The sequence below is a fragment of the Pinus tabuliformis genome, chromosome 2_1, assembly GCF_031772625.1.
Source record: "Pinus tabuliformis cultivar Carrire ecotype Pingquan chromosome 2_1, CPIR1, whole genome shotgun sequence".
NCBI lineage: Eukaryota > Viridiplantae > Streptophyta > Pinopsida > Pinales > Pinaceae > Pinus > Pinus tabuliformis.
The window spans coordinates 517,289,640-517,316,844 of NC_142299.1; the positions used below are offsets into that span (position 1 = coordinate 517,289,640).

Consider the following 27,205-nt stretch of genomic DNA (forward strand, 5'->3'; position numbering starts at 1 on the left):
GACAAAATCCATTCCGGCTTTGGGGTTAGGCTGAAGGAAAACTCTGTCGATCATGGATCGGTGAGACAAAAAACCTTTCGGAACGTAGATTATTACTAGAAAATTAGGTTTGTCTAGGCAATTTACATACATGACTCAGATCTGCTAAGATGATTTACAATTTACACTTGCAGACTAGGTTTACAACATAGCATGATCGGGCTGATGATGATAGTCGAACGGCACGGACACGTCGATCAAGCGCTATCCCTTTTGCGAGAAAAGGGGGTGTACTGCTATGGCTAGTTGACACGTGGTGGTCAACATTGCTCTTGTTGTTTTCGTCTCTATTATTGAATTCTTTGTTTTTTCTTTATTTCCAGCTTGCTGCCTTGATTTGCCTGGAGGCCCAGACACTGCAATAACGTCTTTTCCATTTTACAACCATGCCCTTTTCCCTTCATTTCTTGCTGTTCTAATTTTCTCCACTTCATCCCTTCTCTCCTCTTGTTGTTTTTTGGTTAAATCTTCATCAAGGAAGAAGTATGAGTCTCTCAAGAGTTCCGTTTTGCCCAAAAGCTGTCGTTTTTCTTGTACGCTTGCCATGGTGACTTTTATGGGTTGAGGCCTCTCTTCACATATCCTCCCAACCTTTCTTGCTTGGCAAATTTGCCCTTTCCAATGTAGTTTCTCTTTCAAAAAGTCTCTTGTCAAATTGAGAGTACTTTCATTCTTCCCATAATCTCTTATTCCCCTGATAATAAAGTTTTTTTTGTTGTTGTTGTTTTTGTCCTGTCTTTCTTTCTGTTCTATTTCCTGTGCTCTAATCACTTGCATCTTCTTCTTCCTCTGCCCTTATGTAACCATTAGCGTCTTCAGCTCTAACTTTGATTTCTTTTGAACTATCTTTCCCACTGTTCATTTTTGCCTTCTCTTTGGGAATGTTTGTTTGCTGAGATACCTGTGTATCTACTTGAGTTTGTTTAGAAATTATCACATCTCCGTTTGTTGTTATTACTTCTTTCATATTTTGCCATTCTTGTTTCCTTGTCTCTAGAGTCTCTTTAAAATTCTATTACCTTCCATTAGACATTGGTTTGCAACTGTGATCTCTGAAATTTTGCGGTCTCTTTCCTGTTCTTTGGCTTCCACAATCTCCTGCTTTTTTTTTACCTTCATCAGTTCTTGGACATATAGATCTAATGACCAAGAGGTGTAGATGTGGGACTATAAATGATTGATTCTTCTTTATTTTTGTTTCTCTTATTTTTTTTTTTCTTTTTTCTTGATCTTGATCGGTTTTCTTCTCATTTGTCCCCATCTAAGGCGAGCAATCCTACGCCTTAAAATGCCCTCATATTGATTTGCGTTTACCCAAATCCACCTTTTCTGTTTTGTCTGTTGAAGCAATTTCTACTTGACTCAAATGATTTGTTTCCACAAAATCTGAAATTTCCTTGCTCTTTACGCCTTGGCTCTTCTGAGCGTTTTCCATGTTCTGAACGTTTACTTATTTAGAAGTTAACTGCATCATTGCTCTGTGCTCACAAAACCCTGTTCACGCTGCCTGTCCACTGTGCTCACAAAACCCTGTCCTCTGCTTGCCCGCCTGTTCACGCTGCCTGTTCATGCTGCCTGTTACCTGTAAACAGTAAAATGCCGAACCTGTTACCTTTTACCTGCACTGCTCTCTGTCTATTTTACATGTAAACAGAATTAAATCACAGCGACTTTGAAGTGATCTGGTTAAATTAGGTGCAAAAAGGCCTGCGAATTGGTACCGTACTGCAGAAACTTTGTTGATACTGTCGAGTTTTGCACAGTTTTCTGCACAGCCTGGGCCTGTCACTCTGTGAAATTTCTTTTTGATCTCTTTTTTCTGTTGGTCCATAATATCACAAATAATCTGTCTGAACATATTTTCCATGTATCTATTTTTTTAAAGTTGTGCATAAACTTGCTTTACGGAGTTGAATTTTATGTTACATTTAAGATGTTAATAATTTTTCTTCTGGTTTATTGTGGTCATTTATATTTTATATTATTGTCATCAAGTCGATATCAAAGGCAACTAGTATGATGAAAAATCTCATTGTTTGCAGCTGATTCCAAATGACGTTCCTATTGATGATATTGTCCATGCTGCAAAGACGATAAGGTAATATTAAGCATTGACCAATTGGTAGTAAAATTGTTATCTTTAGGTATATATGATTTTACTTTGTTGGTTTATTTTTTAAAAATACACTTCTTATTTTGTTATTTTAAACTTTGTTACTTAAAAATGTATTCATCATGTAATATTATTTGCATTTATTGGGTTCTTTTGTTCATCAGAAGCAATTGGCACGTTGGGAGAAAATCGAGATTATTTGTTCATGGATTGCTTGAATTTTATTTCTTATTCTTTATCCATTTCAACGTGATAATAAAATAGTAAATCTAGCATAATCTATTATGTAATTCAGTATTTATGTTGAATTGTTTATTAAGGTTCCATGGTGTGTGGAAATGGATGCTCTGATGTATGGTAACATAAAATTGCTTCCCCAAAAGTAAGGTTTGGAATGCTAGGAAATATGGGTGCATTAAGGCAAGAGGCTTATGTGTATGTTATTCTATATCAATGAAGTTAACAATCCATTTCAAATCTGTGTACGTTTGTGCAAGTATTTGATTTAACTTGGAACTGTCCTGCATGGAAGCATAGAAAAAATGTGTAGTTGTGTATAGAGGAAACTCAATGAATGAATATATATATATATATTGCACGAAACTTCTAAGAACCCGGCGTTTTCGAGCTGTACCCGTACCCAAACACCGAAACTTGGCTGAAACTTGGCCAAAACTCGGTGATCATGTAGTCATCTATGAGAGTTAATATTGACTTGGTTTTTCTTCTAAATTGTCATGTATGGTTCTTATTCCCGTTTTTCTTGTAAGATGTGTTACACTTATTTATAATTTTTTTCTATATATATACATATATGGCATTTCAGCCGACGTTTCCATTTTTGGGATGTGACGTTTCTAAACATACCCCATTTCGGAAACTCCGAAATGTTTCGAGTCTCGACGTTTCATGCAACTTATATATATATATATATATATATTGAGTTTCCTCTATACACAACGATGCATTTTTATCAACTAGAAGGATTTCCAGAAGGTATTGAAGGTTATCGCTGGTATTGCTGCCATATGATGTTAAATATTCTTTCATATTTGAGTTATGTAGGGACTTGGCATGCTTTATGATTCTAATTTATCAATTTGTTTTTTTTTTGGGTGAAATTGTTTCGTAGAAAAAATTTAAAATAAGGTACTATGTGATGAAATTCTTGTTTTTTTATGGATTAATATTGTATGGGCATGGGAATTTTGGGATATCTAGTACTCTTTTTCTGTTTTTTATTTTTATTTTTATTTTTTTATATTTTTCTGAAGCTATATAGAATGAAAATAGGTAGTTGAAGCTTACTGAAGCATTTATTTATGATTGATCCTGATTCATCATTCTACATCCAGGAATCTTACATTCAAGATTTATAGGTTAATTTCTATTCATGGCTGAGTTGATGATTACCATCCTTAGGTGCTTATAGCACTTAATATTGTCCCTATAAGTGACCTGATTATATTTGAGGAATGATTGTATAAATGATAACTCCCTGTGACAAATTCTATTGTGACAGTGTGATATGTTTTTGACGAAATAATCATTAAATTTAAATGTTTTGTAGTGATACAATAGAATTAGAAATAACCCAATTATATGATGCAGTATGGGAGAGGTTGTGAGATTTGATCACACTATTAGTGATAAGAAGACTGATGTTAGTATTATATTTTATATACACCAACAAGGTACCAATGGCAGGTGATCAATGAAAAGGCTATTCATGGTTGCTTCCCTATGCTTAAGGTAGCTCTAAAATCCGATGCTTGATCATCAAAGATTGATTGGATATTTCAAAGACTCGTATTTTGAATTGGGTGGCCCAAGGCATATTAATTTAAATTAAAACAAGACCTTGGAGTGAGTCCTACCTGCTGCTCTCTTCCTGCGTGGACTCAACAAAACCGTCTTCTATTTGGTTTAGAAGTTTTTGGTGCCATTAACCTCACTCTTTTATCCGATCGAACACAAAACGTCTAACCATCTTCTTTGTCAGTTATATTTTGGTTTGCAAGCTAGTTGACAACCTTCTTAGTTCCCTCCTAATGGTATGAAACTATGGATCTATGTTACCATGATAGTTGCTATCGATGTGAGACTATAGATCTATGTTGCCATGATAGATGCTATTGATTGATTTGTCTTGGGATTTAAGCTAAGTTGCATTGAAACAGATACAGGGTTTGAAATGGATACTACAAGTTTCCAAAAATCCAGATACGATATGGCAAAGAAACAACACAGACACACACATATAACAAAATCAGAATTTCATATTACCATTCATCTTTTAGAATTCTAAAAATACATAATCATCATGATAAATTCAACATTCATCATGAATGCAATTTTCAACATAAACCAATCATCATTATCATTTCTGTTCATTGTTCAAAAGTTCAAAACACCATCATCAATTGCATTTACATATCGTCAAATATGTCATCCATGTAATTAAGATCCACATTACTTCCATGTCCACTTGAATATCCAACTATTGGTGCCTCCTCATCCAACAATGTCATATGAGACATGGCATTCAACCTCATATCCAAGTCAGGAAACTATGGTTCCACATCCCATAGTTTCGTGGGCCCAAGTTTGTATTCGTCACACTTATGTGACAAAAGACGAAGGTTCGAATGAACATACACGAGTTCCTCAACCTTCTTGGAGCCCAATCTGTTTCTCTTCACGAAATGGGTGAAGCCATATGCACTCTAGTTCCATTCTACTAAAGAGGAACTTGCAACCTGTGACAAGATCTCGATGGCCATTTTTTTGGATATGTGGAAGTTCCCCACCACTGAAGCACCACCAATCAATTGGACTTATTCTGGTCTTGTCCCGTATGGAATCAATATCTACACCCAAACCCTTTGATCTCACAAAATGATCAGACTTTGAACGAATTCGAATCCCACTTTCAGGATCTACAAATAGCCTCCTAAAAGCTTTATTAAATCCTTGTGAGACTTCGAGGTCGTTGTTTGGTGCGGTTCTTTCTGGATCACTTAGCAACTCTGCATAATAATATTTTGGATTCACTGCATAGGCCAAAAGTTGCAATGGGGTGGTCAACTTGTTCCACCTTTCGGTCAATATATCTTTTACTTCTATTTAAAAGACTTCATCTGGGTACTTCTCCTTGGCATTTATAACCACCCTTATCTTCTCTATCTTGGAGTGAATGCCTCATACACCTCTCCCAAATCAGGCATATATGTGTCAAACATGCAGGGGTACTCCAAGCTCTGTTGTTCGAGGGTTGGAGGTCAAGGTGCCACAAGTAGGCTTCTGGGCTTGAGATTCAAGCTTGGGGGTTTTGCACCCATCGTGATTTGGGCCAAAACCGTGATGGAGGTACTACATGTTATGGATGAGGATGATAATGCTCGACGATACGATTCGAACGCATTGAGAATCGTCTGAATCCGAGTTGTCGTTAAAGAGAAATAAATTTTTGAAGTTGACAAGGTAATTATTGGTTACCAAGTCATGTATGCTTGGTGTAAAAACAATCCAATAGATGGGTCTCTTCATCAATTCGTTGAGCCCTCATATGTGTATAAATATGAGGTGAAGTGATGTGGTTTAAAGTTTCCAAGAGTGGGCAATACACACCAAAGGTAGCTCTGAAATTTTCGTGAAGGCTGAGCTGCAGCAAAAGGTGCCAAGGGACAACAAAAGGAGGTTGAGGTACAACTGTGGAGACTGAGCTGCTGTAGGTGACAGTGAGGTGATTTTAGGGCGCTCCAAGGGCATGTTTAAGGGTTGTCTTAATGCGAGTTGCTGGGCAGAGAAGGCCGCAGTTTAAAGGAGCAAGGGATTGTTGTTAGGAAGGTAGTTGTGGCACTGTTTGAGGAGGACTGAAGCTACAGTCAATTGTTGGGCTAGGCCGCAGGCCATAGCCAGTAGTTGGAGGCCCTTAAGGGCTGCGTCTAAGTGGATAGAGCAAGAAAGGGATAGTGTGGCACAAGGAGGCTTCTTCTAGGGTGAACCACACCCTTTAGAGGCTTGTATAGCTGATTGTGTGTTGGGTGGAGGGCAACGTGGTGTGCCCTAACCAATGTTTTTAAAACCGGAACCGGTGACCGGACCGGTCCACCTAATGAACCGGTTTACCAACCGGAACCGGTCTAACCGGGACTGGTTTGGTCTAAACGAACCGGTTTTACAAAAATACATTAAATAATTAATTTTTAATGAAACAAAACTATTTTAAGATGTAAAACCATGATTCCAAGCCAATAGAGACAAAATATGCAAAGTTTGCTCATTTATATACCATGTAAAGGTGAATATATCAAAATGGCACCGAGTACAATACATATCATCGACAAAATAGCAAAATACATAAGAAATGAGGCTCTAAATGGCCTATAAAGTCCAAAAACAATGCTGCAAGCTATGAGGCCATTGGCCTACTACAAGTCTACACTGTACACATGATCAATCATCAAGTTCATCACCACTGCTAGACATAGGATCATCATCAGGAGCTACATAGACATCATCTGGTTCAGAGTCTGAGGATGCCTCAGCCTGATCTGCAACCTCAGTATCAATGCCACCAATGATAATAGTTATAGAAGTGGACCTAATGGAAGCACGAGTTTGTCGACCTGCACGACTAGTGCCTTCCATTGCTTCTTTGCCTTTCCTTGATGTCGCTACTAATCCTGGTTCTGATGGCGACTCAGAGCAAAAATTCTGATTTTCAGAGAAGTCAAAGATCATAAAAGTGCTGAGGTCAAGGAGTGCTCCAAAGGAATAAGAATATAAGAAGGTTTAAATAGTCTGTTCAAGACCTGTAAGGCATTTGCATTTTCTCTCTCTGTATTTCAGGGCAAATTCTAAATTTCTATGTACTATAGCAAGGTGAGCCGAGACTTTGAAAGAGAACCAAAAAGCTTATGTTATATCAGATATAAAGGCCGAACTTCCTCACTAGAAATTAAGGAGAAGTTACACTGGAGTTCTGATGACTGTACATGTTAATGTGAAAGTTCCTGTGGACATCAGAAACTCTTTGAATTACATTACCCCGCGAACATCCAAAATAACACCTCTATGAAAAATCAGAACTCTGACATCCGAGTTTCTTTGGACAGTGACATCTAAAGTACAAAAACGTGGAATTCTGTAACCTAACTTATTGACAGATTTAAGGCGTTTTTTATGACAACTAGAAACAATAATACTTGTCCAAGATCTGAGCTATCTTTGGCATCTGAATTTCCTGAAGTTTAAAGTAGACATGGAAGCATCAAAGTCTAATATAATGAAGCATCTAAGGATTGGGAGGAGTTTTATATGGCAAAGACAAGGAGTATACATGAGAAATCTTAACCTATAGGCTATGACAAATCCAAACCTGTGGTGTCGATATCAAAATCAGCCTCAACCACAGTCAAAAACCCCTAAACCACAGTCAAATTTCCCTAAACCACAGTAAAAAATCCGCCTTTTTCCATGTTTTGGTGGGCATGCCTAAAACCGGCCGGTTTAGGATAGAATCGGCCGGTTCTGTCCTAAACCGGCTGGTTTTCACCGGTTAGGGCTGAAAAATGGCGAAAGGCACAGTCAAACTGGGTTTTTTGGCCGGTTCAGACCGGCAGCCTTGCTAACCGGCCGGTTTGACCGGTAACCGATTTTCAAAAACGGTTTTAAAAACTATGGCCCTAACCAGTGGTGCTCCAGTACAACTGTGAAGCAAGGTGAAACATCAGTGTTTGGAGATGTGTATTGGGTCAAGGTGAGTTGCAGACAAAGTGAGTTGCATATGGACCGTTGGATGATGGAATGGGTGTCATAGGTTTGTTGGAGGGCAGCGTGTTGGCTACCCAAAGTAGCCCAAGAGCAGCAGAAAAGAAGGACGTTGTTGGTGTGTGATTGGGTGAAGTATTGCAGCCTTATGTGTAGCTCTTTGATGAACGGAAGAGGCTACTAGAAGGAAGGTTGGAGCTCGAGACTTGTGTGTGGAGAAGAACTTCTACAATAGATGATAGGTAGTCCTCCTAGCCTGTTATCATTGTGGGAGATGAACGTCTTGCAGTGATAGGTGGCAACCTTCCGTGCCATATGTTGTTCTTCATCAGAGCAATGCAGGGAGACCATAGTGGGCGGAAGTTCCTAAGTAGCTGAGCAGCAGTGGGCAGTTGAGAGTTGTTCACCAGTGGAGCTGTGAACAGCTCGGCAGGAGTCTCGATGTGTTGTGGCCTTGATGGATGAAGGCACAACTAGAGAGAAGATTGGATAGCTGAGATTCAATGTCCAGATGGACTTGGAGCATTGATAGAGAAAGGAGCTGCAGATCGGGAGCCGAAGGACCACGCAGGTACAAGGTATGATGGAGAGGAGCTGAGAGAGCGCGCTACATCAGCCAGATGGTCAGAATATCTTGTTGAGGGCAGATTGGTTGTCAATGGACTGACACTAAGCCCCAAGTTTGTATCTTGTACTAAGGGCCATTATCCCTGGTACGAGAGCCCTAGATTGTTGTATTATATGTTGTGAATATAGCGAAGTTGGGTTGAAAAATTAAAAAGTTGTCTATTTTCTATGCATATGTGATTTACTGCTTTATATTTTCGTTGTGCAATGTAGTTTATGGTGGATATTCTTGGTTTGGTAGTGTTAGTGATTTAAAGTCTCTAACCCTAGAACCAAGATGATGGAATTCAACAATTTGGTGCGGTTCTTTCTAGATCACCTAGCAACTCTGCATAATATTATTTTGGATTCACTGCATAGGCCAAAAGTTGCAATGGGGTGGTCATCTTGTTCCACCTTTTGGTCAATATATCTTTTACGTTTATTTAAAAGACTTCATCTGGGTACTTCTCCTTGGCATTTATAACCACCCTTATCTTCTCCTTCATGGAGTGAATGTCTCATACACCTCTCACAAGTTAGGCATATCGGTGTCAAACATGCAGATCAAATCCACAATTGGCTTAGTAAATGACAAGAGGTAGTCCACCTTATCCCACCATTCATCATTAACAACCAACCTTTTCGCTACTTGTGCTTTTTCAGATTGGGATTGCTTGTATTGATTCCAAAGAGAACTGCATACCGTTGATTGGAATGCTTCTTTCACTTGCATAAACCTTGTTTCAATTATGATGTGAGAAGCGAAGTGAGTTTCGACAGCCTGCGAGTGCCAATGTTTCAACAAATTAAAAATCATAATTGATTGAATACCTATTATGATTCACGAATCATGACATTTGGGAATCCAATTTACATATTTGAATTTAGAGTCATAGGAATTAGAATTTATGAAATAAAATTTAAAGTTTAGGTACCTTAAGGAGCTCCAACTTCGCAAATTCCCTGTAGATGGAATGGGACAAGTGGTGGTTTGTGACGAAAGCTTGAATTTCTTTTTCCTCTTTAAAAATAACTCGAATCCACTCAATTTGTGTCCCCATATTGCTCAACATTAGGTTCAATGAATGTACAACATAAGGGGTCCAAAAGATGTGGTGATATTTGCCTTCAATAATTAGGCTTGTTGATCTATACACCGTTGCATTGTTAGCTATTACCTGGACAATATTTTTTGGCCCCACCAATTCAATTGCTTCAATCAAGATGTCAACAATGAATTGGGATTGTTTTAGTTGCCCCTCATAATACACTACTGTCAAAAACATTGCCCTCTTTGGCCTCTGAGCAATCACATTGATCAAAGGCCTATTCCTTTAGTCTTTTCATCCCTCAAAAATGATGGACACCCCTGAAATGCGAATGGGGCTTAATTTAGCCTCCAAATCTAACTTCTCAGCACAAAACAATATAGGTGCACCTTCTCATATCTAGTGCTCTTGTACCTTTTTGGGGCTTCATTCACTGCTTTGATCATCTTTTCCCAGTATGGAGATTGTTAGTTTCTGTAGCATTAAATGTGTTCTAGCCATAAAATTTGGTGGAGAGGCTAGAATACAAGAGATCCATAAAACCTAGAAATCGTTTCTGGAAATTCCACAAAGAGATGGCTTAATTAGATTATTAGCCAGTTTTTAAATATTTCCTAAGTCTAAACTTAGGGAATATGGTTAATTAATCATAATTAACTAAGTCAAGGTACGAATCATCTATAAACTCACATGGATGGACAGGGAATTAATCTGGGCCATGTATTATGTTTTAATCTTGGTCGTTGGTGCTCCAACAGAAGATTATAGGAAGAATTCGATGGGTAGATGGAGAACACACCAGTGGTAGATACTCAATGACTTAGGTAGTTCAACTTTCCAGTGGCAAATGCTTCAGCAGTGAGATTGAGCCGGTGATCGAGTGGCAGGTGATAGAGGAGTAACATAGTAATTTTCCGGAGGAGTTTCCAATTTTGGAGGAGTCAGAAGAGGAGGCCGTAATTATTCTCCAGGAGGCTACGCAGTGTCTCAGGAAGGGCAGTTTGATTTCGCTGTGGAGTGGGTTGTTTTAGGAGCTGGAGGCTTGGAAAATTTCCAGAAGGCCTGGACAAAGACTTCCAGACGCTGAGACAGGTAGGACGTTAGCTTCAGAGGGAGTTTCGAGCTGTGCGTACAAGGGATTGTGCAGAGCCAGCATAGAGATTGAGGTAGATCATTTCGGGGGTCAGTTTTTGAGCCCAAATTGAGACACGATTGCTTGGAGAGGAGGGTAAAATTCCCTCAAATATTTTGGCTAGTATTTCTTTTAGATAGAAACGCCAATTTGGTGTCATTTTATTGTATTGAAAATTTCTGCTGCATTAATAATAATAATAATAAAACCCTCATCTGTTGCACTGATTTTCCAGCATTAGGTTTTTCCAGGGACGAATGTTAAAAAATAACAGTGTTAATTTTATGTGTGTGTGCTAGCATTTCTCAGTTCCAACGCTATTTTATTTCTGTAGTGTATTTGTGAAAATTACAATGGAGAATTATTCGTTGTTTGTATGGGCAAATAAATTGTTAAATTAAATTAACAATTAGAAGAATAATTTCCAATTGTTGCAATAGATGAAATTTTCACATGGTATCAGAGCATGAGTGATCAGCCAGATACTCAGAAGCGAAAGAAGAGAATTTCGCTGCTGAGAGGGAGCAACAGGCTGAAATTCTTGAGGCAACATAGTGCTTAGACAAGCAGGCCGAATTGTCGGGCCAACAGCTCGATTTTCAATAGCAAGGGTGCAAAAAAATTGATTTGTTAGAGGAAGCAGTTGCAATTCAGATTTTTGCTGAGTATATTTCTTGTTGGACGCAGAGGATTTTTGCAGTTGTAGAATCAACTTCAGCTGGAAGAGGAATAGCATGCAAATTGTCGTTCTTATGGCCATGGACAAAGTTGACATTCAAGAGGATTCAGATTTGTCTTCCAGGTTGTAGGACGAATTTGCTTGCTTGTTAGGATCAACTTCATAGGGTGTTTGGTATATAGACAATGTAGCATCAATTCATATGACAGGGGTTAGAGAATATTTCTCTAGCTACAAGGAGGAGAAGATGGTCTTCCAGATTACTATGGGAAATAGAACGAAGTGTACTCCAGTATGGAGAGGTACGATCAATTTTCATAGGGTGTCAGGAGCAAGCACCATTGCTACAGATGTATTGCATGTGCCAAGATTGGGTATGAACTTGATTTTAATATCCTAGTTACAAGATATGGGATATGATATCCACTTTGTAGGGAAGAAAGTGTTTGTCAAACACTCAAGCTGGAAGAAGTTACGACAAATTGGAGTTTGAAGCAACAAATTGTATAGGTTGCAACTCCAATCTCTAATGGTGCTAATAGGCAATGACGATAGCAGTAGGAAGGAGCTGAATGAGTTATGGCATAGGAGAATGGGACATATGTACCATGGAGCACTCAAGATGCTCAAGGAAATAGTGACAGGGGCTCCAAATCTTCGCACAGAGCACGATGATGTGTGTAGAGGATGCGTACTTGGGAATTTTTCTAAGGCATCATTCTCAAGAGGTGACAACAGAGTAGATAGCGCATTAGGACTTATACATTCAGATATTTGTGTTCTAATGTCCACTAGAGTTTTCAGTGGTGCCAAATACTTCGTCACCTTTATTGATGACCATTCTAGGAAAACCCGGATCTACTTTTGGAAGGCCAGAGATGAGGTCTTTGGTCTTCTTAGGGAGTTTAAGGCTCTTGTGGAAAATGCAACAGGGAAGAAGATCAAGGTGCTTCGATCAGATAATGGTGGAGAGTATATCGATAAAAACTTCACAGTTTTTTTGTGCGGAGGAAGACATAAGAAGAGAATGTACAACTCCATATAATCCACAACAAAATGGGGTAGTGGAGCAGAAAAACAAAACCATAGTTGGGGCTGCAAAAGCAATGTTAGATGACCAGGATCTGCCCAGGTTTGTATGGGCAGAGGCATGCGACATGGTGGTATACATTTAGAACCGAACTCCTCGTAGAGCATTGGGGAAGAAAACATCAAAAGAGGTCTTGACAGGGAAAATCCTAGAAGTTAGTCACTTCAGGATCTTTGGCAGCGTTGCTTATTGCCATGTGCCAGATGAGAAGCACACCAAATTGGATCAGACTGTAGAGAAGAGGTTTCTCGTAGGGTATAGTGAGACCTCCAAGGCATACAAGATCTACATTCCTGGCAATAGGAAAATTGTAGTAAGATGGGGCGTAAAGTTCATGGATGATTGAGCTTTCACGATATCTCGTGAGATGACTGCAAGTGATCAGGATCAGCTAGCTGAAGCTCCATTGGTCCAACAACAACGATAGCCAGTGGGACAATAACAGGGATCCAGTATAGTAACTAGTACTAGTATTTCCTCAGAAGCAGGGAATCTAGTGAGTTCTCAGGAGACGGAGCAGGATGAGGAGTTGGTAGAACCTCCCACTACTAGTGGTCTAGCCAACAAAGAGGTTTGTCAGATATTGAGAGATGCAGAGAAGTTTGTTCGAGCTCCTAGATCGAACAAAAGACAACGTAGGCAGCCTGCCAGATATTGAGCATTGGTAGCTCAGGTTGCAGAACTTTCCAACTTTCAAGAAGTCGCACGACATCAGGTGTGGATAGATGCCGTGGTAGAAGAGTACAATTCTATCATGACAAATGATGTTTGGGAGGTGGTGCTGAGACCTGAGGACATGTCAATTGTAGGTTCTTGATGGATCTTCAAGATCAAGTATATTGCAGATGGCAACATAGAGAAGTACAAGGCTAGGTTTGTGGCAAAGGGGTATGCACAGAAATAAGGGATAGATTATGAGGAGACCTTCACCCCAATTTCCAGATACACCTTTATTCGGTCAGCTATATCCCTAGCAGCTCAGATGGGGTGTCAGATTCACCAGATGGACGTCAAAACAACATTCTTGAACGAGGTGATAGAGGAAGAGGTGTCCATTGAACACCCAGAGGGCTTCAAGACTTGTGAGAGACGCACTCATGTTTGCAGATTAAAGAAAGCTTTATACAGGCTCAAACAGGCTTCTAGGGCATGGTATGGTTAGATTGACAACTACTTGCAATAGATGGGATTCGTCAAGAGTGACACAGATCCCAACCTTTACTATTTGATGGTGGAGGGTCAGCCACTGATCCTAGTATTATATGTGGATGATCTCTTCTTGACAGGAACATCAGGGCTCATAGAAGATTACAACAGGATATTGGCAATAGAGTTTGATATGGAGGATTTGGGGTTGATGCTCTATTTCTTAGGATTGGAAGTGTGGCAGAAGGACGGAGAGATCTTCCTTGGGCAAGGAAGATACGCTACAGATATTCTGAAGAGTTTCAAAATGCAGGATTGTAGACCCATTTTTACGCCCATGATCATGAACTGGAAGAAGATAGATGGATCAAATGACAAGGATGTCGACCCCACCTAGTATAGACAACTTATCGGGTCTCTCATTTATCTGGTCCACACTAGGCTAGATATTTGCTTCGCAGTCAAAACCCTCAGTCAGTTCATGGTAGAACCAAAGAGGGTACACTGGACATCAACGAGGCATATTCTGAGGTATGTGTGTGGCACAGTCGAGTACGGGTTGAGATATACCCGAGGGGATGTTGTCAGACAATGTGGATTCACAGATGTAGATTGGGCAAGCAATTTAGTGGATAGGAAAAGTACCTCTGGGTACTACTTCAATGTTGGATCAGGGTTGGTTTCTTGGTGTAATAGGAAGCATAAGTCAGTAGCACTGATCTCTATAGAAGCAAAGTATATGGCAACAAGCACAAATTCGTGCGAAGCTATATTGCTTCAGAAGCTGCTAGTAAGCTTGTTCAGGCAAAGGTTGGAGGTGACCAATGTCTATTGTGATAATCAAAGTTGCATAAAGCTCTCTGAGAATCCAGTGTTTCATGACAGGTCGAAACACATAGATATTCGATGTCATTTCATCAGAGATTGTGTACAACGTGGAGCAGTCTAGCTACAGTATGTTCCCACAGAAGAGAAGGTTGCATATATACTCATGAAAGCTCTAGGGAGAGCTAAGTTCGTATATTTCAGAGAACAGATGTGTATGGTGGAGAACCCGTTTCAGTAGCAGGGACAAATTATTATGGATGCTTTTTAGTTGCAGTAGTTGTAGTTGCAGCAACAAAAGATGAGAGGTAGTTGTAGTGCAGATGCAAAGTTGGCAGTAGTATGGCAGTGTCAGCAACAACACAAATGCAACATTAGAGTTGCACAGTGGTTGGTGGGCAATATGGCCAGGCATCAGCAACGTGATACGAAGTGATACAGAGACAGGGTGTTGTGGCTGGATGTGTAACACTAGAGAGAACACTATCCTCGTTAAGAGGGAGTGTTAGTTTCTGTAGCATCGGATATGTTCTAGCCACAAATTTGGTGGAGAGGCTAGAATACATGAGATCTTCAAAACCCATAAATTGTGTTTGGAAATTCCAGCTAGAGATGGTTTAATTAGATTATTAACCAATTTTTTAATATTTCCTAAGTCTAAACTTAGGGAGTATGGTTAATGAATCATAATTAATTAAGTCAAGGTGCGAATCATCTAGAAACTCACACAGATTGACATGGAATTAATTTGGGCCATGGATTATGTTTTAATCTTGGCCATTGATGCTCCAATAAAAGATTATAAGAAGAAGTCGATGGATAGATGGAGAACACACCAATAGCAGATACTCAATGATATAGGTAGTTCGATTTTCTAGTGGCAAATGATTCAATAGTGAGATCGAGCTAGTGATTGAGTAGCAAGTGGCAGAGGGGCAACATAATAATTTTTCGAAGGAGTTTCCAGTTTCGGAGGAGTCAAAAGAGGAGGCCATAATTTTCTCTAGGAGGCTAGGCAGGGTCTGCGCAGTGCCTTAGGAAGGGCAGTTCAATTTTGCTGTGGAGTGGGTTGTTTTAGGTGTCGGAGGCCGGGAAAATTTCCAGAAGGCCTGGACACAGAATTCCAGCAGCAGAGACAGGCAAGACGTTTGCTTCATAGGGAGTTCTAGGTTGAGCGTACAAGGGATTGTGTAGAGCCAACACAGACGTTGATGCAGATCATTTTGGGGGTCAGTTTTTGAACCTAGATTGAGTTGAGATTGCTTGAAGAGGAGGGTAAAATCCCCTTAGATATTTTGGCCGGTGTTTCTTTTAGATAGAAATCCCAGTTTGGCGTCATTTTATTGTACTCATAATTTTTGCTGCATTATAATAATAAAACCGTCATCTTTTGCACCGGTTTTCCTGCATTGGGTTTTTCTGGGGATGATTGACCAAAAATAACAGTGTTAATTTTATGTGTGTGTGTTAGCATTTCTCAGTTCCAACGGGTATTTTATTTATGTAGTTTATTTGTGAAAATTGCAGTGGAGAATTATTCATTGTTTGAATGGGCAAATAAATTGTTAAATGAAATTAACAATTAGAAGAATAATTTCCAGTTGTTGTAATAGATGAAATTTTCACAGAGATCACACAATGTTAAAGGTAAGGCCATTTGCATAAATGCATTTACCTATAGCTTCATCTTCTTTCTCTCAAGCATCATTATTAAAACTCTTTTCAAGCGGTCCCAAATTAGACCGCTTTGAACCAGGGTTGCCAATTTTATAAGAGGGAAGTGTAGGCTTTTATAAAGATGCTCCCAACCTTGTTGGTTGTTTGAATTGAGAGGCATGGTTTTCCTCATTTGCTTGAGCATCTGCCTAATCTTGTTCCTTCTGATATTTTGCAAGTTTTTCCTTGCTCAAACCTTTTCCTTTTGTCCCATTCTCTTTAGGTGGGCTAGTGCATATTGAAATCCCATTGCCTGTTAACCCAAGTACATGTGCTTTAACCTGGGTGTATGATCCCTTAAACTCCTTTGACACTGACTGGAAACCCATGCGAATGATCCCCTTGCTTGAATCTTCCCTACAATAGTTAGTATTTCCAAAGTGGTGACTTTAGATCAACTTTAGGGGTAGATTCAATTTCTTTTTCCTCATTATTAATGGATGAACTTGAAGTTGTCATGATGATGATGTAAATGGAATTTGCAAAAAAAATTGACAAATTCAAATTTCAAACAGACAAATTAGATAAAATTGAATAGAAAAGCATTGAACACATAAACACCTAATTAAACAAAATTTTAACCAAGCAAAGAAATCATTATAGTTGGTTGGTACTAAGACATATCTTGTGATGATAAAAGAAAATGGAATTGCAGAGAGTTGGTTGGAACAAAAAAATCAACACTAGTTAAGACGGGATGCACTGTTTTAGGAGAATGAATGTGCATAGAGAAAGAAATAATGAATAGAAATGATGATGAGAAATAAGTTAATAGCAATAGTCAAGTGACAAAATAGAAAAGTAGGGATATAATGAAAAAACTGAATGAGATTGGTGGATGAGAAGGGATTGTGAAAAAAAATGGAATGGGATTGGCATCAAAACTTTATGCATTGTTGAAATACTCTTTGACAAGACGAACCACTCATTAAGAATGACCCGAATGTAAGAAGGATGCTGGAGGCACTTACCTCGTTAAAAAGTTTTCCATGTGGTATATACCTTCTTTAAGCGGTATTTACTATTAGAGTGAGAGTGATCTTTGTGGGATATATTTCCAAGAATTATAGTATGCTATGCAAATAACTAGTGACCATTATAAAACCTCAAGTGCAGTATTAGGTTAGAACAGATTACTCTTTGCTCTAATAGTAAATATCGCTTAAGGAAAGATAATATGAATGTATATATGTATGAAGATAAAGGAGATGGCTTACTCCATGGAATTTTGATTTCTCAGTTATTTGTACTGACTATGAAGAGATTCAAAGTTTCTGGTGATTCATTGAACTTAGAACTGTTGTCTCCAGCTTCTAGTGACTTCGAGCAGTTGCAGGCTAGTAGCGGCTCCTCCAACAACAACTGCTGTCTCAAGCAACAACTCGTCCAAGGCTCACGCCTGAAGCAATGACTCTAATGACTCCAATAGCAACTCCTCCAAGCTCCAATAATGAATCAAATAGTGACTACCGACTCATCTTGGCTCCAAGCTCCAATAGAGAGATTAAATGAAGGAATAGCAACTTGAGAAGGTGGCGACATGAGTAAAAACCTAAATTTCAAAATTACACGATGATTTTTAACCAAGGGAAAACAAATTAGAAGTTAAATCCATTCCCGATGTGGGTTTTTTTTTGCGTGGATCTAATTCCGGAAATCGGAATATGGATCATGATTTCTTTGGATCCATATTCGGATTTCTGGAAACAGATCCAAAATTGTTTAATTTCCTTGATACAAGACCAAAACTGAATTCGTCTTTTTCGGGAAAACTGAAATGGCTTGCATACATTTCAATGCCGTTTTAAATATGTTTCATACCTGAATTTGTTTCTGATTCCATGAACGACATTTCTAGATCTTTTGCTAGGCATTTCCAATAACTTAGGATTTAAGCTTCTATTTTGTTGAGTAAAAAACACTTCTCATAAACTTTATCATTATTTGGGAATGTCAATTGATGAAGAAATCTGTTTAATACATGCACATGGTAGAGATTATTTTGCCCATAAAAGATTTCACTTTAGCAAGTTACATATTGTTTTTAGAGTCTATTATTATAGATTCCATGTAAACTCTAGGATTTACCTATTGTTTTTCCTATTACCCATTTATCGCCCACTCTACCTTGGTTGCCTTTTTGCTTCTCTATCAAATTCATTTTGAGATGATCTTCCTTGTGAAGTTCTGATAGGGATTGATTGGAACATGATAGTTGGCCTTCGATATAGTGTTTCATAGCACCTCTAGGGGTACGATAGGCCTCCCTCTATCAATAGAAGATTACAACATACTTAAGTTAGAAGATTACAACATACTTAAGTTAGAAAGGGATCGCTTGTTTGAATTAGATTGGTCTTTAATTTACCATTAACTATAATGGATCAAATACATATAAGCAACTTTGGTCATTATTGAATATAAGACTTTGTTGTAGAAACTATTACTGCAAAATCTAGCACCCTAGTGCAAAGCCTTGATTGAGCGCAACGATGGGAGTGTGACAGTTTTTACCTTGGTAACAACTCACCTAGTTTTAGTGATGGACATAATCCCCACCACAAGGGAAGTTTCCCTAATAGATCTTAGGGTTCAAGTAACCCAATTTAACTTAAGCTAAATGCCCCCAAAGGGTTCTACAACAATATTTTTGTGAGGTTAATGAGTAGACAAGAGAGTAAAATACACCAATTTTTTTGTGGTACATATATGTATAACAACACAATCAACCCTAGACGTCAACCCTAAATTGTGGTTAATTATTTTTTGTAAATTGATAATTTTGCATTTCCAGTCAATTGCAAACAAAGCATAACTCCATGACAATGACATTTAAGATCAATAATTATGAAAATGTATGATTTTGTTGTAAATAATTCCTAATTTACGCTGGATCAAATAAAAGAAACCTATTTAGGGTTTTAAATGTTTGGCACAAGAGATAAGACTAGTGACTTTCTCAATCTAGGGCTAATTGAGTCTAGGAGTACAAATCCTTGTAAGAAAAGAGATGGATGCAGATTCAAAGAAATTAAGGTGTACAAACTTGTGTTGGTCAACTCTTTAACCCTAGGGTCCTATCTTGTTGGATATTCAAAGGAAGGGAGCTAAACGTAGGTCAGTTCAAGAGAATCTTGATGAAGATCTTGTAGAAGGAGATTTTAGAGCCATAAGACATCAACAAAAATGTTGGTGAAAATTTTAATAAACCCTAATTCATCAACAAGAACAAGATGGAAAAAGATAACTTATATTTGCATAACACATATCATGAAAGATTCACTTATAATCATCTAGGAGAGATAACCCTCTAGGAGGATTTCAATTAACTAGTGGTCCATAGCACAGAAGAGAGTAAACAATTTAGTTATGACAAGTTTATTACGAAGTATGGCAATGATCTAAAGCAAAAATCAACTCATATTTATATGAGGGTAGCCAAGTTGATTTCCCCAATTGTAGACCAGAAGCCCAAAAATAATAATAATCCATGATTAAAAGTTGGATAGGTCATAAGTCGGACCCCAACAATAGCTATATCATTGAAATAACTTGAAATTATGCCTCGATTAATTCACGTGTGTGAGTTAAATTTCTTCTACGGGTGATGTCTTCCTCTAAAAGTTGTCTTCGCATGAAGTGTGAAAAAAATGACTCCAAGGGTTTCATTTCATCCCAAAAGTCATGTATCCTTATCAAATGGATGCTTAATCATCAAGAAAATCATCTACAAACCCAATGTCATACATAAGGGTTTGCACATTCTCATCGAGAGAAACAAATAGAGGATGTTCTTTTGGTAGGGCATGACATCATCATGATAAGCAATGTATCATCCCTTCCAAAGGGGTCCCATGTCATGATCATCATCAATCATTGTCAAGAACAAGGCAACATCCAAGTAGGTGCAATGGCAATTTGATTTCTCTTGTCATCTCAATAGTACATTTTCTTTGAAGGTAACATCTTAGATTTGATAAAGAATGTCTCGGGTCCTAGAAGTGGGAAAAGGTGTCATCAACTATGTCAAGTCTTCTCAATATCAATGGTCAATAAGTGCTAAACATCCAGTGTCAAAGTGCCCTGCCTCATCATCACTATGGTTGGATGTGCTCGTTGAAATGCTAGAGAAGCATTATACAAACCCTCGAGGGATGTGGGATGTACTTGGAAGTGATATCTAGCACATATACTGAAGGAATCAAGTGAGATCAATGTCATGGGTGCAAAAGCCATAAGAGTAGAAAAGTTGGCCATATTGAGTGTTCAAGCTAACGAAGTAGTTCGCTCAAGCATCATCTTTGAATGTCTTCCTAGGTTATGATTCTACGCAAGTTACCATGCTTAACTATGCGAGGGTTGTTACATGGCCCTCTTAGGTGTTTCCAACTCTATGGGGAGTAATGGTTCCTAGGCTATCCCTTTCAAAATATAGGTGTATGTGGTAGGTGTTATTGGGGTTTACTTCATGAATGGTGTCATAGTCTTATGCTAGTTTATGTCAAAACATTGTCCATGGGTACCATACTAACGGGATCGCTTAACTTCCTTGAGTTACCTTCCTCACCTTTGTTTTTCAAAGCTTCCATATCTACCTTTTTCTTTTCTTTACATAGGTTGTTTAACAAGATTCGTTGACTATCATGTACTAATGAGATAACCCTTTTTGTTGATAGAGAATTTATTGCCTCATTGGGTTTGGGATGTTCCGAGAGAGTTATTTTTACTTTGATAGGGCTTGTAGTATTACTAGGTGTATCTAGACTTGGTTGACCCCATATGCCAAATGAAAAGGCACTAGTCTTTGGTCCTCCCATAAACTTTTGTAGCCTAAAGTTTTACCAAAACCATTTTGCTAGATTTACTCCTAATATCACTTTGTAATCCATTGCCTTAAAACCTAACAATCTTAACCTAGGGAAGCTCCCCTTGAGCCAGAGGAAATCCAACTTGAAGTTAGAAAAGGGTTGGTGAGGTGACAATGGCCTCCCTCTTAGCTTCACTTGGATTGCACTTGAGCTTTCGAACTTTATCTAAAAATGTGTGAGTTTGTGTGATCACAAGTCTCATCTCTATATAAGAGGTTCCCATCATAGCATATTTTGTTATTCATTTAAATACTTAAGAATACCATTGTTGAATATGTACCATTGGGATGACTTGGTGTCTTATTTAAGTTCTTCTCCCTTGGGTCATAAAGGTTTTTGACCAAGTAGAAATGAATATATTCACTTTTGAAACCAAAAGGACTTGGCGAGGTGAACCAAAAGTGAATGTTCTAGGGAAACTATAAGATTGAGTAGATCTTCTCCTTAGAAGCCAAAAGGACTTGGCTATGTCGATCAAAGGAGATAGATGATTCACCTATAAAGTATCAAAAGGACTTGGGTAGGTCACAAAGGACTCTGACCAGAAAGGTGAATAGTCCAAAGCCAAATTGTTTTGAAAAGAGAGAAAAATTTAATGCCTAGGCTATGGTCATGACCAAGAGTTTGATATATTTGCCTAAGGAGCCATAAAGGATTTTGGCACACCCTGGATATTTATGTTAATTAAAAGGATATGCAACATTATGACAAGCTCATGAAACTTTTCTTGTAGAGGGGAATTCCCAGCTAAGGGAAATTTGAGGAGAATACCTCCCTCTTAACGAGGGAGTGCTAATTTTTGTATCATTAAGAGGTATTCCCGCATGCCAAGGAAGCTTGAAAATCAACAAAAGAAATTACAAATATTAAAAAAGAAAATCAATTTTTATATTAATTTATGTAGGCTCCAAGAATCCTAAGTCGGCCCCACCATTAGAGGTGACCCTTGGTCAAAAGGGCACTGATTTGACCACTACAAATAAGATAGTTCGACCTCCACACATGGCATGAATTCAGATCTCACAAGAGAAGATATCATTTGCTTATCTAAGCGAAGGAAACAAGATGCATAAAACTGAGTTTCTAAAGCAGGCACATAAAGTCTATTTTCTGAAGTAAACACAGAAAGCCAAGTTTCTGAAGCAGATGCAAAAAACCGAGTTTCTGAAGAAGACCGAGTTGTCTGAGGGAGTTGCTGGGTTGACGTTGGCCTCCTGGACTACAGTTGACTAGAAGAAAAACATGGCCAAAAATCTGATTTTTTACCAGAGTGGACTGAAATTAGATTTCTCTCTCATTTGACTAGGTTTGACTAGTATTTTGTGCTTGGAATTTGGCACATATTTCTAGACAATTTATCTTGTAAAATTTGCTTAATATTGAATTCTCCTTAGAAGAAAAGTTGCTCGGTTTTCCCCAAGGTTGGGTTTTCCTAGGGTAATCTTGTGTCCCTTATTGTATTTGGCTGTGTCCTTATGATCCTATGGTTATTATTGCATTATAGTTGTGATTTCTATGTGTAATTGCTCGATGATATAATTGATAAAAGATGGCTTAAGTATAAATCATTAGAAGTAATTATTAGATTGGAAAATCAATTTCTATTATAAGAAAAATAAACTCTCCCATGCACGTCGAATCCCTGAGGTTGCTCAATATACACCTCTTCCTCTATCACCCCATTGAGGAAGGTAGTTGTCACATTCATCCGATGAATCCTCCACCCCATCTGTGAGGTAATAGATATAACTGCTTTGATAGATGCATAGCTGGTAATAGGAGATATAATTGCCTTCATAGATGCACATTAGACATGTTTGAACATGAACATTATTTTTGTATCCCAGAAGAACCTAGCAACCCGCCTAACACGTAACTACTAGTAAACTTTTGAGAGTCTATGGCCTACCCTCCTCTTCGTAAATCGTGTCACAACCGGGGGGATTGGAACCTTCGATCTCTCAGTTTTCACATATTTCACACTACTTCGATCACTAATTGATCTGCTCCCTAGGATTGTCTGAACACGGACATTACTCCAACATACTTTGAGTATATCGAAATTTCCCCTAGGTCAATACTGAAACCAACTATTTGCTCGCCTAACTATTATAGTGCACCAAAAACAACATTAAGGAAGATTAATCTCTCGTATTGGCCAAGTGTTGGTATATCTGAAGGCTATAGCTCCAAGCACACTTGTTCTACAAGCCATTTCTTGCTCAGAAAATCCTTAATGTTAATTTGGGTTTGAAGCATTTACTTCGTAATCGTGGAATTGAATTAAAGGTTCATGAATGCTTCTTTTCTTATTGCTCATTCATTTGATTAAAATCTGCGGTTGATGTGCTATGAAAAAATTCATAAATCTACACTAATAACTGGATAAGCATTCAAATATTGCACCAATTCCTTTCAAACAAGCCAACATATAATCCAAGTCACACTCTCACTCATACTAGACGACAAACTTAGGATTAGAATCAAACATAGGGAATCCTCCTTAGGCTAGGAAATCACATATCTAAACCTAGAAGTGAGGGGGGATATGTTGCTTAGTTGACAATTGGTGGCTTGCATGATAGTTTTAGATTCTCCCTCTGGTGAGGTTGGAACTTTTTCTCTAGGGACAATTTGAGTGATAACACTCAATATACGATCACTTGAGTGTTGACAATAATCATTGATGCTATGATACGATGAATAGTTAACTTGTGATCTTAATGTCCTTTTGTGGATTTTGCTATGCTCAAATTTCATGTTTCCAATGGATACATGCTTCAGCTTATATAATTTGCTGAGGAAGACTTGTCTTTCATTTTCTAAGCTTAATATTGAATGAGCACTTGTCTAAGTTCAAACATTTTGAACTTGTTCAGAACCAAATATTTGATCTATCTATTCACCCATTCAACTTTCTTTGTTTTATGGGAGTGGGTAGTGTGGGATTGATTAAGGCTTAAGTCAAGCTATGTTAGAGATCATCCCCTCTTTACCCAACAACCAACTTAGCTTGACCTCCAGGGAATCCTGCCTTAGGTTAGGACACCCTTTTCTTAGCCTTAAAGTGAGAAGCAAGGCCACTGAGGTGATTGCTTGTAGTTACTCCTAGGAGATCTCATTAGGTTAGGACTTTTCTCTTAGGAGAGAGTTTAAGTAGTAACTGAGAGTATATCCAAAATATAAATATATGTGTGTAGATACTATTAAGAACGCAAAAGCTTTGGAAAAATGTCTTGTAGGAGGGTACAAGAGAATGATGTGTTAGGGTCTTGTGTAGTAGGTAGCCCTCCGAAGATTTGATGTTGTGATGATTGATTGGATGAAGCACTAGGCTTTGCGATGTCCCACTATCTTGAGGTGGTAGGCCATGATATAGATGTGGATGGACTTGTTTGTTTGCTAGTCTAGTGTGAATTATCTCTAGGTTTGAGATGATACCATTGAATGCGTGTTCAAGAACTAGGGGGATTCCTTTGCTGAGGGAGTACACATCCTTAAGTTTGTAGGGATATGGACCCAATAATGTTATTGCTATAGCCTTTCTTTGTTGGTGATCTTGCTTGATGGGAGCACTGGGAAGAAGGACATGATTGCCTTGATTGTGTTCAACCTAGGGGGTGGTTGAAAGGACTAAGATTTAGGATGAGGACATTTCTTATGAAGAAGGTTGTGCATGTGTGCTTTGGGTACTTGAAGAATTTGGAACGGGAATTTTCTTATTCCTTGTCAAGTCAATAAAGAAACTCCTAGATGTCATAATAAATGTGATAGTTGAATACGAAATTCTCCTTTGCTTCAATCTCTTGAAGGTGGCACAATTGTCATATTTTGTGACATTGTGAAAGCTATTATTTAGCTTCCACTCAAAGTCGTTTTGTGACTGCCTTAAACTATCGCAAGGGATTCCTCGGTGATGATATTGGATGCAATGCATAAAGAGAAATAGAGTAATGATAAGATTTTGCATTGGCCAAAATAGGCTATAAATTAAAACTCTTTTGTCATATAAATTCATATTTTTCCCAATGAATATTGGTTGTGGTACACAAAAAAGGGAGAGGCTTGCTTAAACCAACTTTTCAAAGGTCTACCGCAAAAATATTAACAAAATTTGTAAGTCAATCATAGGTTCTTGTTTAATGAGTCAAAAAATCAAGGGTGGATTATGCATTATTAATGTTTCTTGTTTTCTTACCTTCAAACGTTGTCATAATGATTCAAAGAGGGGAGGAAGTTGACTGTTTTCCAACCATTATCAAGTAAAGGATTTGATACATATTCATCAAAAACGTTGCTGCTAAATATCAGAAAGAAGTTTCATCTTACGATGCGGGTAGGGAGGGAAATGATAGCTTTAACAAGGATGAGTTTCTCTCCTCCATTGCCCAAAGATGAGTTGTCCTGAAACATTTTAACTTAAGTAAGACAAAGCATGCTGTCCCTCTATGTATCCATAGAAACATGTGTAGTAAACATAAATTATATAAATAAATAAATAATGATAATAATAAAGTGACACATGTTAACTAAGGGACATTTCATCAAGGAACATGACATATCAACCATTGCGACTAGTCAATGCCATAAATACATCATCGAATAGCATTGTATCAACACCTTCATTTATTCTTATCTTATTTAATCATTTATATATCATTTGTCATATATGGATTTTAACTCTTTTTCCTTGTGTTGGTGGCTATTCAGTGATTGATCTTTGTTCACTTCAATATGATGAAATTTATAATTGTAATGCATAAGTCGAAAATCTTAACTGACACTTGTATCTATTGCTTTGACCAACCCCATGATCAATGCTTATACACACCAATATATACCTAATGTTTCTTAGCTGACAAAATACAAGAAGAGAGTAGCTTATACATTGTGATTTATTCCCTTACATTGGAAATGAACACAAATGGATGTATATCTGTTGTGGTAGTCTTATGAAATATGGGTCCAACATAATACACAAGTTTACTTGTGCGAGAAGGGATCTACAATAACGATAATGGGGATACACTAATGTGCTCCAATGCTCATGTGAACCACCTTAAGTATAAACTCGGTTCGAATTAAACTTTATATCCAACACTATGAAGCTAGGATTTTGTTATCATCAACACAAAGCTATATGTTAGTAGATTAGTTAACAAGAAATATTTGCCAAAGATAAAGATTACAAAACATCGTACAATGATGGTTGCAAAACATCCGATGATGACTGAATAAGGTGAGAATTATTAGTATTTTTAAAAATAATATGGGGTTGAGGGGTTGAACTTTGAAATCATTAAAAATTAGTGATTTATTATCTTCTGAAATGTTTTTTTAAAATAATTTATTTTTGTTTTTAAAAATTTAAACTGAAGGTTATTATTTGCTAATGACAAAGGCAAGCAAACATTAACATTAACCTGTAGGAGTCCTTAGGTAAAATGTTGCTGGAGAATATAGTTTTCTGGGATACTGCAAGAGTTGTTTTGTGTCTTTTTTATGCTTCGACATGATGAGAATTTGTTATTCTTTAAAAGTTGTAAAACTGTTTTGTATTGCAACATATTAGATCACACCTAATTTGTAGAAAATCTGATGTTTTCTTTACATTTGTGTCATTATTGTTTTTCAAGGGATGCATTACTAAACTTCTGATGTTCCTACAGAGACTCAATGACACGAATCACTTTATTGGAATTGAGGAGTCAACTAGCATACTTAGTTGGACAAATTCAATTTCGTATTTATTGCTATTCTATAAGGTCGGCTGTTCTCAAAGACGATGCTAAGGCTTCTCGGTAAGTCAGTTGCACAAGATGGCCCTGTAGCTTTTATATCTAGATGATAAAATCCTTTAAACATATGGGACAATGTATTAAAATATTGGTATTGTATGATATGCAATTAAAATAAGCATTGTTTTAGGCTTTGGTCTCAATTTATTTAAACTCACCTAAGATCAATGTTCCACAAAGTTTCGGGGATGTGGGAGCCCAGGAGTCAGTAAACACACTTGGGGGATTTGTGGAGACATCCCCCAAATTTTAGCGATTGGAGGATTGGGAAACTTATAGGTGTTTCTTTGTATTTGGTTTGGGTGGTGGTGGGGTGTGGTGTGGTGTGAGGGGCATGTTATCATGTAAAGATCAGAGGTTTAGAGT

The 27,205-nt window shown here is 37.9% G+C and overlaps 1 protein-coding gene across 3 annotated transcripts in view; it reads left to right on the forward strand.

The window, feature by feature from the left end:
* Positions 1-27,205, forward strand: part of LOC149201225 (uncharacterized) — a 324,845-nt gene that overhangs the window by 206,801 nt on the left and 90,839 nt on the right. For all 3 annotated transcript variants that reach the window (XM_089399692.1, XM_089399693.1, XM_089399694.1), the window contains 2 exons: positions 2,082-2,137; positions 26,711-26,842. In XM_089399692.1, coding sequence (XP_089255818.1) covers positions 2,082-2,137; positions 26,711-26,842 — 188 coding nt within the window. The remainder of the gene's footprint in view (positions 1-2,081; positions 2,138-26,710; positions 26,843-27,205) is intronic.